The following is a 17,710-nucleotide window of genomic DNA, read 5'->3' on the forward strand; positions in this document are numbered from 1 at the left end:
TGCTGTTGGTGAGGACAACCGACCAGGTGTGAGCCACGGTGGCAGGGCCTCTGGCACTGAGTCTGACCCTGTGGTGCAGAAGGATGGGATGGAGGAGAGCTGTCATTAGAGACTCTATAGTCAGGGGAGCAGACAGGAGATTTTGTGGACCTGAGAAGGAAACCCATATGGTTTGTTGCCTCCCGGGTGCATGACATCCTGGTACGAGAGGGAAAGCAACCAGAAGTCGTGATGCATGTTGGTACCAATGACATAGGCAGGGAGCGGGATGAGGTCCTGAAGTGTGAGTTTCGGGAACTAGGCAGAAGGCTGAAGAACAGGACCTCAAGGGTGGCGTTCTCAGGATTGCTGCCAGTACTATGTGACAGTGATGGTAAGAATTGGAGGAGATGGCAGTTGAATGTGTGGCTGAGGAGTTGGTGCAGGGAGCAGGATTTTAGATTTTTGGACCATTGGGATCTCTTCTGGAGAAGGTGGGACCTGTACAGATTGGATGGGTTGCACCTGAACTCGAGGGGGAGCAATATCCTTGCTGGTACGTTTGCTAGTATAGTTCGGGAGGGTTTAAACTAATTTGCAAGGGGGATGGGATCCGGAGCGATAGAGCAGTGAAAGAAGTGCATGGAGTAAAGCCAGATCCAATAAATAGAGAGGGTTTGAGGAAAGAGAAGCAGAATAAAGGGTGTAAAGGTAGTAAGGTAGAAGGGCTGAAGTGTGTGTACTTCAATGCAAGAAGCATCAGGAACAAAGCTGATGAACTGAGAGCTTGGATACATACATGGAATTATGATGTAGTGGCCATTATGGAGACTTGGCTGGCACCAGAGCAGGAATGGATTTTCAATATTCCTGGATTTCAGTGCTTTAAAAGGGATAGAGAGGAGGGAAAAAGGGGAGGAGGGGTGGCATTACTGGTCAGGGATACTATTACAGCTGCAGAAAGGGAGGGTAATGTAGCAGGATCCTCTTTTGAGTCAGTATGGGTGGAAGTCAGGAACAGGAAGGGAGCAGTTACTCTACTGGGGGTATTCTATAGGCCCCCTGGTAGCAGCAGAGATACCGAGGAGCAGATTGGGAGGCAGATTTTGGAAAGGTGCAAAAATAACAGGGTTGCTATCATGGGTGACTTTAACTTCCCTAATATTGATTGGCACTTGATTAGTTCCAAGAGTTTAGATGGGGCAGAGTTTGTTAAGTGTGTCCAGGATGGATTCCTGTCACAGTATGTTGACAGGCCAACTAGGGGGAATGCCATACTAGATCTAGTATTAGGTAACGAACCGGGTCAGGTTACAGATCTGTCAGTGGGTGAGCATCTGGGGGACAGTGATCACCGCTCCCTGACCTTTAGCATTATCATGGAAAAGGATAGAATCAGAGAGGACAGGAAAATTTTTAATTGGGGAAGGGCAAATTATAAGGCTATAAGGCTAGAACTTGCGGGTGTTAATTGGGATGATATTTTTGCAGGGAAATGTACTATGGACATGTGGTCGATGTTTAGGGATATCTTGCAGGATGCTAGGGATAAATTTGTCCTGATGAGGAAGATGAAGAATGGTAGGGTGAGGGAACCATGGGTGACAAGTGAAGTGGAAAATCTAGTCAGGTGGAAGAAGGCAGCATACATGAGGTTTAGGAAGCAAGGATCAGATGGGTCTATTGAGGAATATAGGGTAGCAAGAAAGAAGCTTAAGAAGGGGCTGAGAAGAGCAAGAAGGGGGCATGAGAAGGCCTTGGCGAGTAGGGTAAAGGAAAACCCCAAGGCATTCTTCAATTATGTGAAGAACAAAAGGATGACAGGAGTGAAGGTAGGACCGATTAGAGATAAAAGTGGGAAGATGTGCCTGGAGGCTGTGGAAGTGAGCGAGGTCCTCAATGAATACTTCTCTTCGGTATTCACCACTGAGAGGGAACTTGATGATGGTGAGGACAATATGAGTGAGGTTGATGTTCTGGAGCATGTTAATATTAAGGGAGAGGAGGTGTTGGAGTTGTTAAAATACATTAGGACGGATAAGTCCCCAGGGCCTGATGGAATATTCCCCAGGCTGCTCCACGAGGCAAGGGAAGAGATTGCTGAACCTCTGGCTAGAATCTTTATGTCCTCGTTGTCCACAGGAATGGTACCGGAGGATTGGAGGGAGGCGAATGTTGTTCCCTTGTTCAAAAAAGGTAGTAGGGATAGTCCAGGTAATTATAGACCAGTGAGCCTTACGTCTGTGGTGGGAAAGCTGTTGGAAAAAATTCTTAGAGATAGGATCTATGGGCATTTACAGAATCATGGTCTGATCAGGGACAGTCAGCATGGCTTTGTGAAGGGCAGATCGTGCCTATCAAGCCTGATAGAGTTCTTTGAGGAGGTGACCAGGCATATAGATGAGGGTAGTGCAGTGGATGTGATCTACATGGATTTTAGTAAGGCATTTGACAAGGTTCCATATGGTAGGCTTATTCAGAAAGTCAGAAGGCATGGGATCCAGGGAAGTTTGGCCAGGTGGATTCAGAATTGGCTTGCCTGCAGAAGGCAGAGGGTCGTGGTGGAGGGAGCACATTCAGATTGGAGGGTTGTGACTAGTGGTGTCCCACAAGGATCTGTTCTGGGACCTCTATTTTTCGTGATTTTTATTAACGACCTGGATGTGGGGGTAGAAGGGTGGGTTGGCAAGTTTGCAGACGACACAAAGGTTGGTGGTGTTGTAGATAGTGTAGAGGATTGTCGAAGATTGCAGAGAGACATTGATAGGATGCAGAAGTGGGCTGAGAAGTGTCAGATGGAGTTCAACCCAGAAAAGTGTGAGGTGGTACACTTTGGAAGGACAAACTCCAAGGCAGAGTACAAAGTAAATGGCAGGATACTTGGTAGTGTGGAGGAGCAGAGGGATCTGGGGGTACATGTCCACAGATCCCTGAAAGTTGCCTCACAGGTAGATAGGGTAGTTAAGAAAGCTTATGGGGTGTTAGCTTTCATAAGTCAAGGGATAGAGTTTAAGAGTTGCGATGTAATGATGCAGCTGTATAAAACTCTAGTTAGGCCACACTTGGGAGTACTGTGTCCAGTTCTGGTCGCCTCACTATAGGAAGGATGTGGAAGCATTGGAAAGGGTACAGAGATTTACCAGGATGCTGCCTGGTTTAGAGAGTATGGATTATGATCAGAGATTAAGGGAGCTAGGGCTTTACTCTTTGGAGAGGAGGAGGATGAGAGGAGACATGATAGAGGTGTACAAGATATTAAGAGGAATAGACAGAGTGGTCAGCCAGCACCTCTTCCCCAGGGCACCACTGCTCAGTACAAGAGGACATAGCTTTAAGTTAAGGGGTGGGAAGTTCAAGGGGGATATTAGAGGAAGGTTTTTCACTCAGAGAGTGGTTGGTGCGTGGAATGCACTGCCTGAGTCAGTGATGGAGGCAGATACACTAGTGAAGTTTAAGAGACTATTAGCCAGGTATATGGAGGAATTTAAGGTGGGGGGTTATATGGGAGGCAGGGTTTGAAGGTCGGCACAACATTGTGGGCCAAAGGACCTGTAATGTGCTGTACTATTCTATGTTCTAAAACCACACAGAATAAGAAAAAATAATTTCACAACAGATTTAATGATATGCTTGCTATCTGAGCTCTGAATAGAAATAAAGTGGAACCCTCTCCATTTGTTTGGAAAAGCACAGCCAGAAACATTGAAGGATGGCCTTCAGGTCAAAGCAGCATCCTTAAAAGCACCCAAACTCCACCTAACAAATCATTACTCGTATCTGCAATTCACCATGATTGTACTATGTATCATCACTTGCCTAGGGTGCTTCAATAGCATCTCCTAAAATCAAAATCTGCACGGTCTGGAAGGATGTCAAGAAAATCACTACCTCCTAGATTCCAGTTTTTCACTTCATCCCACCTCGATCATACCAGGTCTCAAACCAGTTTTTCACTTCATCCCACCTCGATCATACCAGGTCTCAAGCCAGGTTGTACTCCTTCCCCGCCCCACCTTCTTATTCTAGCGTCTTCCCACTCCTTCCTGCTGAAAGGATTTTGGCCCAAAATGTAGACTGTTTATTGCTCTCCATAGATGCTGCCTGACCTGCTGAGTTCCTCCAGCTTTTTGTGTGTTACCTGCAAGATTCCTCCATGTTTTATACCATCCTGATTGGAACTATACTACAGTTCCTGAAACACTCTTCCTTTTTAAGATACTCAAGAATATCAACACCAACCAGAATGCTGTGGTTTAAGAAGACAGCTCACCACTATTGTTGACCACGCCAGTACTAACTGCATCTAAATAATGAATTTTTAAAAAACTTTATTTATTTAGAGATACAGCGCAGAACAGGCCCTTCAAACCATGCCACCCAGCAACCAACATATTTAGCCCTAGTTTAATCACAGGACAATTTACAATGACCAAATAACCTACAAACCTGTACATCTTTGGACAGTACCCGGAGTAAACCCACGTATTCCACGGGGAGAGTATATAAACTCTTTACAGAGGACATGGGGATTGAATCCCGAACTCTGATGACCCGAAATGTAACATTGTCAAGCTAAATGCTACACCACTGTGGCACCCCCCACTTGGGCATTCATATTTGGTTTTTCCAGACGTCTCTTCAAAGAAGTCAAACAGAGCCATAGGGTCCTATAACACAGAAGCAGGACCTTTGCACAAACTCATCCATGCCAATCAAGTTATCTATCCAAGCTAATTACATTTTCCTTCTATTGGCCAAAATCTCTCTACTCTTCTTCTATTCAAAGACCTGTACAAATTCTTTATAAACACTGGTTGTATGCACATCTACCACCTCCTCTGGCAGCTTGTTCCAAATAACCTCCATCCTCTCTATGAGAAAAATATGCCCTCTGGTTTTAGATTTCCTTAACCTTGTGTCTATTTACCCTATCTATGCTGTCAAAATTTCATAGAAACTCTAGGGAGGTTCAAAAAGGACCTAGTACTTTCTCAGCATATATGACAAATAAACTCTTCTTGGGCCTCCTGCTGGGTGCAGGTATCAATTATAGCCGACATTTCGATGACAAACTCTGTCCTCTTCATCAGGGATGAAGATGGTGGAGTTCGTCCATAAGACCTTAAGATATTGGGGCAGAGTTTGGACATTTCGTCCGTCGAGTCTGCTTCGCTATTCAATCATGGCTGATCCTTTTCCCCTACTCAGCCCAACTCCGGGGCCTTCTCCACGTAACCTTTGATTTCATGTCCAATCAAGAACCTATCAAGCTTTGCCTTAAAGACACCCAAGGAACTGGCCTCCACAGCTGCCTGTGGTAATAAATTCCACAAATTCACCATGCTCTGACTAAAGAAATTTCTCCGCATCTCTGTTTTGAATAGACACCCCTCTACTCTGAGACTGTGCCCTCTTGTCCTAGACTCTCCCACCATGGGAAACATCCTTTCCACATCTACTCTGTCTAGGCCTTTCAACATTCAAAAGGTTTCAATGAGACCCCCCCCATCCGTCTAAATTCCAGTGAGTACAGACCCAGAGCCATCACACATTCCTCCTATGATACCCTTTTCATTCCCAGAATCATCCTTGTGAACCTCCTCTGAACCCTCCCCAACGCCAGCACATCTTTTCTTAGATGAGGAGCCCAAAACTTTTCACAATATTCAAGATGAGATCTCACCAGTGCCTTATCAGTATCACGTCCTTGCTCTTGTATTCTAGACCTCTTGAAATGAATGCAAACATTACATTTACCATCCTTACCACTGACTCTACCTGCAAGTTAACCTTTTGGGTGTTCTGCACAAGGACTCCGAAGACAATTTGCATCTCAGAGTTTTGGATTTTCTCCCCATTTAGAAAATAGTCTGCACATTTATTTCTTCTACCAAAATGCATGACCATGCATTTTCCAACATTGTATTTCATTTGCCACTTTCTTGCCCATTCTGCTAATGTCTAAGTCCTTCTGCATCCTACCTGTTTCCTTAACACTACCTACCCCTCCACCAATCTTTGTATCATCTGGAAACTTGGCAACAAAGCCATCTATTCCATCATCTAAATCATTTATATACAGCATAAAAAGAAATGGTCCCAACACCGATCCCTATGGAACACCACTAGTCACTGGCAGCCAACCAGAAAAGGATCCTTTCCTACCAATTAGCCAATGCTCTAACCATGCTAGTAACATATCTGTAATATCATGGGCTCTTAACTGGGTAAGCAGCTACATGTGTGGCACCTTGTCAAAGGCCTTCTGAAAGTTGAAATATACAACATCCACTGCATCAGTCCTACGTGTAATCTCCTCAAAGAAACCACACTGACTTGGTCCTATCTTGATCTGGTGTTACCAAGTACTCCATTACCTCATCCTTAAAAATTGACTCCAACATATTCCTAACCACTGAGGCCAGGCTAACTAGTCTACAATTTCCCTTCTGCTGCCTCCCTCTTTTCTTAAAGAATGAGTGACATTTGCAATTTTCCAGTCCTCTGGCACCATGCCAGAGTCCAATGATTTTTGAAAGATCATTACCAATGCTGCCACAATCTCTACCACTATCACTTTCAGCCCCAAGGGTGCAGTTCATCTGATCCAGGAAGCTTGTGCACCCTTAGGTCTTTCAGCTTTTTCAGCACCTTCTCCCTTGTAATAGTAACTGCACTCACTTCTCTTCCCTCACACCCTTCAACACCTGGCATACTGCTAGTGTCTTCTACTAATTTGCTTTCATATTTCATCTTTTCCCTTTAATGATTGTTTTAGTTACTGTCTGTTGGGTTTTAAAAGCTTCCCAATCCTCTATCTTCCCACAAATTTTTGCTTTATTGTATGCCCTATTTTTGCTTTAGAAACATAGAAAACATAGAAAATAGGTGCAGGATTAGGCCATTTGGCCCTTCGAGCCTGCACCGCCATTCAGTATGATCATGGCTGATCATCCAACTCAGAACCCTGTACCTGCTTTCTCTCCATACCCCCTGATCCCTTTAGCCACAAGGGCCATATCCAACTTCCTCTTAAATATAGCCAATGAACTGGCCTCAACTGTTTCCTGTAGCAGAGAATTCCACAGATTCACTACTCTCTGTGTGAAGAAGTTTTTCCTCATCTCAGTCCTAAAAGGCTTCCCCTTTATCCTTAAACTGTGACCCCTCATTCTGGACTTCTCCAACATTGGAAACAATCTTCCTGCATCTAGCCCGTCCAATCCCTTTAGAATTTTATATGTTTCAATAAGCTCCCCCCTCAATCTTCTAAATTCCAGTGCATATAAGCCTAGACGATCCAGTCTTTCTTCATATGAAAGTCCTGCCATCCCAGGAATCAATCTGGTGAACCTTTGACTTCCCTTGTCAGCCACGGTTGTACTATTTTGCCATTTGACTATTACTTTGTTTTGGAATCCTGCAACTTCCTCATTTTTCCCCAGAAACTCATGCCATTGCCTCTCTGCTATCACCCCAGCCAGCATCTCCTTCTAATTTACTTTAGCTAACTCCTCTCTCATACCACTGTAATTTCCTTTACTCCACTGAAATACTGTTACATCAGACTTTACTTTCTCCCTATCAAATTTCAAGTTGAACTCAATCATATTGTGATCACTGCCTCCTACGGGTTCTTTTACTTTAAGCTCCTTAATCATCTCTGGTTCATAACGTAACACCCATTTCAGTACAGCTGATCCCCTAGTAGACACAACAAACTGCTCTGAAAAGCCATCTCGTAGGCATTCCACAAACTCTCCCTCTTGAGATCCATTACCAACCTGATTATCCCAATCGACCTGAATGTTGAAATCTCCCATGACTATGACAATGTGGCCCTTTGTTATTTCCCATTGTAATCTATGGTCCACATCCCAGCTACTGTTGGAGGCCTGTATATAATCACCCTAAGGGTCCTTTTATTCTTGCAGTTTCTTAACTCAACCCAAAAGGATGCAAAATCTTCTAATCTTATGTCATCAAAATGTCAGTTATAATACATGCCTGTTCTCGGCTGGAAGCCCAAGAAGTGTTTATTCACTTATAAGGTTCAGCTTCTTGTGCTCCAGTGAGGTCAATACTAGCCTATCCAGTTTTTCCTTACAATGAAACTTCTCCATTCCAAGCAACATCCTGCTGAATTTCTTCTGCACTCTTTATACAGCTACCACATTCTTCCTATGAAGAGGTGACCAAAACTGTAGACAATATTCAACATTTGCTCTAATCAATGACTTGTACAGCTGCAACATGATGTTCCAATCGTTATACTCAATACTCTTGCCTATAAAAATGCTAAACATGTCCATTACTACCATATCCACCTATGTTACCATTTTTAAAGAGATGTGAACATGCACCCCAAACTCCTACCACACATGAAGTATTATCTGGGCCATTTACTATACATCCAGCCAGTATGAGATGACCCAAAACACATTACACTACACCTCTCTGGTTTAAATTCAATCTGCCACCATTCCACTCAATTTTCCAGCTGATATACAGTCCTGTATATTCAGATCACAGACATTATCATCTACAAAGCCCGTGCGGTAATCCCTGCAGTTCACTACTAGTTACAGACTACCAGTCATAAGTCCTACCCATCAAGGCTAACCTATCGCTAGATGAACTTCGGATCCGGTTTGCCAAAGCACCTTGGATCCCATGCCTGCTGACTTTCAGGACCAGCCTACCATGAAGGACCCTAGCCAAGTGCCTAGCTTAAGCCGAGCATACACATCTACTAGATTACCTTTCATCAATTTTCTTAGTAACCTCTTTCAAAACCAGTGCAATTTGTGAGGCAGGACTTGCCACACAAAACAGCAGGCTGACTCTTTCCTTCCTCATCAGTCACCTTTCCTTCCAAGTGACCATAAATTCCATTTCTAAGAATTGCTTTTGAAATAGCTTCCCTACTACTGACATAATGCCCACTATCCTCCTTAAATATGAAAACATTAGCTACACTCTTCCAGTGTGAAAATCTCCTCCAGAACCCACAGCAATACAGAAAAATACATAAACTGCCTTTTCCAAAAGCTTTCTTCTGGAAAGCACTATTGGGCTGTTAAAATAAAAATTTCACACCATCTTAAAGTTTCTTTTCCCAGGCAGTTAATCTGATCAACCATTCTAGTTTGCTTCCTCCACCCCCTCACTACATGCTATGTAAAAATGTTAAACCATTTTTTTTATAATGCTATTACACTGTAAATTCATGCCAGCATTTACGTATTTATTGCATTTTATTCCACATTTTTTCTTTCATCTCTAACTCTACTTATTATATTATTCATTATAATTGTTCAATGCTGTTGCTTGTTGCTGTGTCCTAACTCGCCACATCAAATTCATAATTCACCATAAATGTCAATGACAAATAAAGTTGATCCTTGAAAGTGAATTAACTCATTGTTAACCTATGTCATCAGGAGACATAAACCTCAGAGCTTGTGCAGTTGTGGTAAATCCAGGTAATACACACACAATGATGAAGGGTCTTGATTTGAAACTTCGACTACTTATTCCTATCAATCGATGCTGAGTTCTCCAGCTGTGTCATCGGGGAGGTGTATCTGAGCCAGCAGAGGGCGCTCATGTCAAGTGATCACAAAAATAAACTTCAACTGGAAGCTGTCAAAAAGCAACTACAACCAATAATTTTCAGTATGCCTTATAAATAATTAGTGACACCAAGTGGTTGATAGTCCTCAGTACAAAAGCAGACATGAGTTAAATGGCAGAATATTATTTTATTTCACAAGTGAATCATTTCAGCTCCACTGTGCCAGGATGTTGTGAGGATCACCTCCTGGGGCCTATTAAACATTGTTGCTACAGCACAAAGCTAACAGGCCGAACAGCCACCTGAAAATGAAACGCTGGATCACAAGTGGCAAGTATCAAGGTCCACCTTTTCCTGTCCCAGTGATGAATAAATCCAGGGAGAGCAGCAAAGGAAAAATAAAGGGGAAGTACAGACAAGTGCATCTATATATGAATCAATTACATGTATAATTAACAAGAAACAGAAACTAGAGGCAATTTGTCTCCTTTCTGCTGCTTTACTAGTCAATGAAATGAGGGCTGATCTTTTACCTCAGTGTCACTGTCTTGAACCAACACTGTTATCCTTTGATCACTTAATAATCTAAAATACATTGATCTTTGTTAACCATCTTCTTAGGTAGTGAATTCAGAAGATTCATTACCCCTGGGTGAAGGTATTTTTCTGAATTGAATCCTGAATGGAAACCCCTTCATTTTGGGACTGTGGTCCCTAGTTCTAAGTAGAGAAAACATCATCCTTACACGTATCATCAATTCCCATCAGAATTTTGTGCATAAGGTATTGCCAGATTTAAAGATTAGCTTTATTTGCCACACGTACATTGAAATATATGGTGAAATGTGACATTTGCATCATGAATGTGCTGGGGGCAGCCTGCAAGTGTTACCACATTTCCAGTGCCATAATAGCATGCTTTCATCTCAATAACCTGTACGTCTTCGGAACGTAGGAGGAACCCAGATCACCCAAAGGAAACCCATGTGGTCGCAGCAGTACGTACAAATTCCTTACAGGCAGTACAGTGTTACACCAACCACCTTGCTACCACATCACTTATATTTATCCAAGCAGCCTCACTGATCCAATGACCTAGATTCAGGTCCAACTTGCGTAAGATAAATTATAATAAGAAATATTGATAACAGGGAAAGTAGTATTCCTAAAACATTCTCACATTCTAACATATTCATATATTTCTCTCCCTCTCTCTCCCTCTCTCATTAAGTATTGTATAACTATATAGGGCACTGGTGTTGCTGCACCTGCAGTATTGTGCATTGTTTTTAAAGAAAGGACATACTGGCATGGGAAATGGTCCACAAGAGATCAGCTTGACTAATTTCTGGGATGCGGTTGCTGTTCTTTTGCAAGTGTAAAAAGTTACAAGAAACACCAAAGGGGAAAGGTAATTTGGGTATATACTTCCAAGCAAATTCTGGGTTTTTTAAACTAGCAGAGAAGAGGCCTGGGACAGCTCAGTCATGATGGATTGGTCTTGATCTTTCAAGAATCTTTCATGGTCCTGGAGGACTCAAAAATTGCAAATGTCACTCCACTCTTTAAGAAGGGAGGAAGGCAGAAAAAAGGAAATTATAGGCCAGTTAGCCCAACTTCAGTGGTTGGAAAAGAGTTGGAGTCTATTATTAAGGATGAGGTTTCAGGGTACTTGGAAACTAATGATAAAAATAAGTCAAAGTCAGCATGGTTTCTGTAATGTGAACTCTTGCCTGACGAATTTGTTAAGAGTTCTTCGAGGAAGTAACAAACGGGTGGACAAAGGAGAGGCAGTGGATGTCATTTACTTGGATTCTCAGGTGTTTGATAAGTGGCCACACATGAGGCTGCTTAACAAGATAAAATCCCATGCTGTAACAGGAAAGATACTGGCATGAACTGTGGAATGGCTGACAGGCAGGAAGCAGCAAGTGGAAATAAAAGGGCCCTTTTCTGTTTGGCTGCCAGTGATTAGTGGTGTTCCTCAGGGGTCAGTATTGGGACCGCTACTTTTCACATTGTTTGTCAATGATTTGAATAAAGAAATCGATGGTTTTGTGGCAAAGTTTGTGGATGATACGAAGATAGGTGGAAAGGTAGGTGATGCTGAGGAAGCAATGTGATTGCAGCAGGACTTAGACAAACTGGAAGAATGGGAAAAAAGTGGCAGATGGAATACAGTACAGTGCTGGGAAATGTATGATAATGCATTTTGGTTAAAAGAACAATAGTGCAGACAATTATCTAAATGGGGAGAAGCTTCAAACATCAAGAGGTGGAGAGGGACTTAGGAATCCTTGTGCAAGACTCCCAGAAGGTTAATTGACAGGTTGAGTCTGTGGTAAAGAAGGCAAATGCAATGTTGGCATTTATTTCAAGGGGAATAGAATATAAAAGCAAGGAGGTAATGCTGAGCCTTTACAAGACACTAGTCAGGCCACACTTTGAAGACTGTCAACAGTTTTGGGCCCCATTATCTCAGAAAGGATGTGTAGTCATTTGAGAGAGTCCAGAGGAGGTCATGGGGATGATTCCGGGAATGAAGGGGTTAACATATGAGGAGCGTTTAGCAGCTTTGGGCCTGTACTCACTGGCATTTAGAAAAATACGGGAATAATTCAAACCTACCAATTGTTGAAAGAATTAGATAGGGTGGATATGGAGATGTTGTTTCCTAAGGTGGGGGTACCCAGAACTAAAGGGCACAGCCTCAAAATTGAGGGCAACCTTTTCAAACAGAGGCAAGGAAGAATTTTTTTCCACCAGAAAGCAGTGAATCTGCCTGTCACAGACGGCAGTGGAGGCCAAATCCGTGGTTACGTTTAAGGCAGAAGTTGACTGAAATGGACAACAAAGGATATAGCAAGAAGGCAGGTTGAGTGGGATCCAGGATCAGCCACGGTGGAATGGTGGAGCAGACTCAATAGCCTAATTCTGTTCCATGTCTTACGGTTTCATGATGATACTGAATGGCAGGTGGTCAAGTGGACCACTCCTCCTCCAGAAGACTAAGTGAATCACTTCTGCTCCTTATCATGTTGTCTCTCATTTTGTATTGCATTCTGCAGATGATAAATCATATCATATGCAGCAAAGGTGATGATCAAAGTGAATATTTAGGCTACCAACTATCCAACTGCCTGTTACAAAAGATAGCATGTTACTTCATTGTTAACAATGCTATACACTCAATCAGGAATCTCCTGCACCTAATAGGGTGACCATTGAGCCAATGTTTGTGCTACTGTAGCCCATCCTCTTCGAGGTTCAATGTGTTGTGTGTTCAGACATGCTCTTCTGTACACCACTTTATAAGACATGGTAATTTAGGTTACTGTCGCTTTCCTGTCAGCTTGAACCAGTCTGGCCATTTTTCTCTGACTTCTCTCATTAACAAGGCATTTACGCCCACAGAGCTTCCGTTCACTGGATGTTTTTTGTTTTCGCACCATTCTCCGTAAACTCCTTAAACTGTTGTGCATGAAAATCTCAGTAGATCAGCAGTTTCTGAGATACTCAAACCACCCTGACTGGCACCAACAATTGCACCACAAAATTACTTAGATCACATTTCTTCCCCATTCTGATGTTTGGTCTGAACAACAAATGAACCTCCTTATCATGTCTGCATACTTCTATGCATTGAGTTGCTGCCACATGATTGATACTTGCATTAACAAGCAGGTGTACAGGTGTACCTAATAAAGTGGACAGTGTGTATGAATCTAGGAGAACTGAAGGTTTCTAGGCAACTCCTTAAACACAAACAGAAGAAAATGAAACCATTCAGCAGGTCAAGCATCCCCTGTGGAAAGAGAACCAGAGTCAATACTGCAGGTCCAAAGCCCTTTTTTCAGAACTAGGGAAACGAGGAAAAACACATTTGGACAATCCGCTCTTAACTTATGCCTTATAGATAGAGGGAAAAGTGCAGAGAATTATTCATTGTAGAATACCCAGCCTAAACCCCGAAACCCAAATCAAACATGCTAAAGATATGGTTTAATCCCACGGAACGCAGCAGGATTGAGGAAGGAAAGAACACCTTAAATCAAGTTGAGATGAGATTAACAAGAAATGTCAAATCAGCATGATGGTAAACTGGAGAAAAATGAATGAAGAACAGGACTAAGCAGAGTGTCTGCCATTCTTACTTCAAACGTGATGTAAGCCCATCTGCTCAAATCTAAAGAATACTATTGAACTTCCAAACATTTCAAAGATGCTTATTTTTCAACTTGAGTCCCATCTTTAGAGTTTAATGTTGGTGTTTGACTCCCATCATCCGATAGGAAATATTTATTAAACACTACAAGCTCCACTGGCTGCAGAATTTACATGTAGCCACAAGCCCAGATTCATTTCCCCCACGAACAGAAGTCTTTGCATTTGAGACGTGTAATGCCTTAACATCAAGAGTCAGCAAGCCATCTTCTGCCATGGTCTGGAACTTTGCCTCCTTGACTGCTGGCTGGGGAATTATGCAGAAGATATAATGAGAAGAACTGAGACTGAATCACAGTAGGAACTAGATTCCTCTTCCTGATGGTGTTGGTGAGAAACAATTTGCATTTCACTGACACACAATTTTCTGATAATCCATTTACTCCACCTGCCTCCCTTTTTGCTAAAACTCTTTGCCATTCCAAGTAATCTTACCAAGCAAGGTATATTGGATTTCCATAAAGTTCACTCTGTCAGCAGCATTACCAATGTTCAACAAAACTAAAAATATACAGATGTAATGAGAAAACCAAAGCAAAATTTACTCACATAGTACCACTGCTTTATCCTGTTGTGTACAACAAAGTACACCAATTTCAACTTTGTAATACCAAGATCAATAAACTGTTTGTGATTGATAACTATGCATTAAGACATATACATACAGTATATTTTAATTCAAAGCAAATGGATAGTATCACTTTGTAAACTGGCTGCAAAAAAGAGAAAATTTCTGAAAAGGGATGGTGATATTGCACCCCAACTCCTGAGAAATAGAACCTAATGCTTTACGTGAATGGAAGTTGAATACATATGAAAGAATTTTAGAGTGCATCAAATCTTAAAGCTTCCACAAATTCAACAGACTGCTTTAAATATTTCTTCCCCCCACCCCCCGACTGGTTCTCAAACACAAGTTCAAAATAGTATGCAAATTCATCTAGCACAATTGTGTGCTATTAGTTCCATCAAAAGATATTTGAAGTTTAACTTTAAAATATATATATTTTTTAATTTCAGTATGTCTTTGCAGCCAGAGTTATTGTATGCTATACATTTTTTGAGGTGATTGTTGCCTGAACTGGGGAGCATGCCTTATGAGAATAGGTTAAGTGAACTCGGCCTTTTTCTCCTTGGAGCGGCAGAGGATGAGAGGTGACCTGATAGGGGTGTATAAGATGATGAGAGGCATAAGAACATAAGAAATAGGAGCAGGAGTCGGCCATCTGGCCCATCAAGCCTGCCCAACCATTCAATAAGATCATGGTTGATCTGTCCATAAACTCAGCTCCATTTACCTGCCTTTTTTCCATAACCCTTAATTCCCTTACTATGTAAAAACCTACCTGTTTCTTAAAATATATTTAGTGAGGAAGCCTCAACTGCTTCCCTGGGCAGAGAATTCCACAGATTCACCACTCTCTGGGAAAAAGTTTCTCCTCATCTCTGTCCTAAATCTTCTCCCCTGAATCTTGAGGCAATGTCTCCTCATTCTAGTCTCACCTACCAATGGAAACAACTTTCTTACTTCTATCTTAACTATCCCTTTCAAAATTTTATATTGATCGCGTGGATAGTCAGATGCTTTTTCTCAGGGCTGAAATGGCTAACGTGAGAGGGCTTGGAAGTAGGAAGTAGGTGCTTGGAAGTAGGTACAAAGGAGATGTCCAGGGTAAATTTTTTTACGTAGAGAGTGGTGAGCGTGTGGAATGGGCTGCCAGCAACAGCAGTGGAGGCGGATACAATAGGGTCTTTAAAGAGTCTCCTGGATAGGTGCATGGAGCTTAGGAAAAACAGAGGGCTGTGGGTAACCCTAGGTAACTTAAGTAAGTACATGTTTGGCACAGCATTGTGGGCCGAAGGACCTGTATTGTGCTATAGGTTTTCTATGTTCTATTACTTACCCATTGTGCGTTACAAGGCACTGCCTCAGACCCAGTTTACGAAAAATGTCCACTACAATCTCCATGGGCGTATGATCTGTAACGGTGAATGGGCTCATATCTAGAATACTTCGCAGTTTCAGTGGGCGCGGGCTGTCTGCTGGAAGTGTCGGAGCATGCTGGGTGAAGTGCACTCTGGAACTGCTGACAATGCCTTCTTGTTTTCTTCTAGCATTTTCTGAGAAGACAGAAAAGAAATAACACAAACTTGGATTCTGGACTGTTGATTATTTCAATTCATTTGCACTGTTTAATTTTACTCTGAATTTAAAAAAAACAACTATATAACTTGCTCCATATACTTTCTATCAGAGTGTGTAATTAACTTACTGGCTGCTCTGAAAACAAAGAGAAGCATACACACTGGGAGCTGACTGCACAGAATGAATACTTCCTACTCTTTGAAAACAGGAGCAAACAATTCTCCTAATATTGATTCCTTCTACACTGCCACAAAACATGTCAAGAATTCCAAAATGATGCCAGCAACTATTCTCCTTAAGTAATCAACTTCCAAACCCTCTTTCACCATGGACTATTTTGTCACATTATCATCCAGATCATTGATATAGATGACAAATAACAACGGACCCAGCACTGATCCCAGTGGCACACCACTTGTCACAGGCCTCCACTCAGAGAAGCAATCCTCCACGACCACTCTCTGGCTTCTTCCATTGAGCCAATGTCTAATCCAATTTACTACCTCTCCATGTATACCTAGCGACTGAATCTTCCAAACTAATCTCCCATGCGGGACCTTGTCAAAGGCCTTACTGAAGTCCATGTATACAACATCCATTGCTTTCCCTTCATCCACTTTCCTGGCAACCTCCTCAAAAAACTCTAATAGATTGGTTAAACATGACCTACCACGCACAAAGCCATGCTGACTTTTTCTAATAAGTCCCTGTCTATCCAAATACTTCTGGATCCTATCTCTTAGTACTCCTTCCAATAATTTACCTACTACCGATGTCAAACTTACCAGCCTATAATTTCCCGGCTTACTTTTTGAGCCTTTTTTAAACAATGGAACTACATGAGCTATCCTCCAATCCTCCGGCACCTGACCTGTGGATATCGACATTTTAAATATTTCTGCCAGGGCCCCTGCAAATGCTCAAAAAAGTTAACTTTTAAACAACAGAAGATCCTGGCAAAATTTGAATTTACTAAACATCCCTAGTTACGCTTTTGTGATTACTGACAGGGATTTTCTCCTTATGCCTATAATAGTGTGAACAATGAGAAGGATGCAGAGAGGCTCTGGACCAAGGACATCTCTGGCTGGAACATGAGGCGGAAAAATCTGAGGTTGTCCATTAGGTAAAGAGAAAAAAAATTCGGAGAAACTCCAAAGTTCTGATGGACCTTAATGTTTTTGAGAATCATGAAAGCCAAAAAGCTAACAAGCTAACATTTGGAAGGCAAGTGCCATGCTGGCTTTCACTGAAAGAGGATTTGAGCACAAGAATAAAGTAGTCTTATCACAAGCAAGAGAAAATCTGCAGATGCTGGAAATCCTGAAGGGTCTCGGCCCAAAACACTGATTGTTTACTCTTTTCCATAGATGCTGCCTGGCTTGCTGAGACCCTCCATCATTTTTGTGTGTGTATACAAGGCCCAGTTAAGACATCTGAAATACTGTTTACAGGTTTGCTTTCTCTCTACATGAGGAAGGACTAACTGTATTTCTGAAAGTAGGAAGCAATGAAGGTTCGCCAAAATGATTCCTAAAATGGTGGATTTGTAGTCTGGATAGAGATAGTCACCAATTTAAAAAAACAGAAACAATCTCCCTGAAATACTGAAAATTACTATGGGCCTCAACAAGCTAGAAGTGGAGTTTCCTCTGGTTGGAGAGTCCAGAATTGGAGATCAGAGCTTTCAAATAGAAGGTCAGTATTACAGGACAGAGATGAGAGGAATTTCTTTACCATAAAGTAATGATTCTTTAGAATTCACCATCTAACAAGTCTGTGGC

The 17,710-nt window shown here is 42.1% G+C and overlaps 1 protein-coding gene across 9 annotated transcripts in view; it reads right to left on the reverse strand.

Annotated features, from left to right (window-relative positions):
* The window catches only part of clcn3 (chloride channel 3), a 224,651-nt gene that overhangs the window by 13,758 nt on the left and 193,183 nt on the right, over positions 1-17,710 (reverse strand). For all 9 annotated transcript variants that reach the window (XM_073047862.1, XM_073047856.1, XM_073047857.1 and 6 more), the window contains one exon: positions 15,685-15,901. In XM_073047862.1, coding sequence (XP_072903963.1) covers positions 15,685-15,901 — 217 coding nt within the window. The remainder of the gene's footprint in view (positions 1-15,684; positions 15,902-17,710) is intronic.

The sequence above is a fragment of the Hemitrygon akajei genome, chromosome 6 (genome assembly GCF_048418815.1).
Source record: "Hemitrygon akajei chromosome 6, sHemAka1.3, whole genome shotgun sequence".
Lineage (NCBI taxonomy): Eukaryota > Metazoa > Chordata > Chondrichthyes > Myliobatiformes > Dasyatidae > Hemitrygon > Hemitrygon akajei.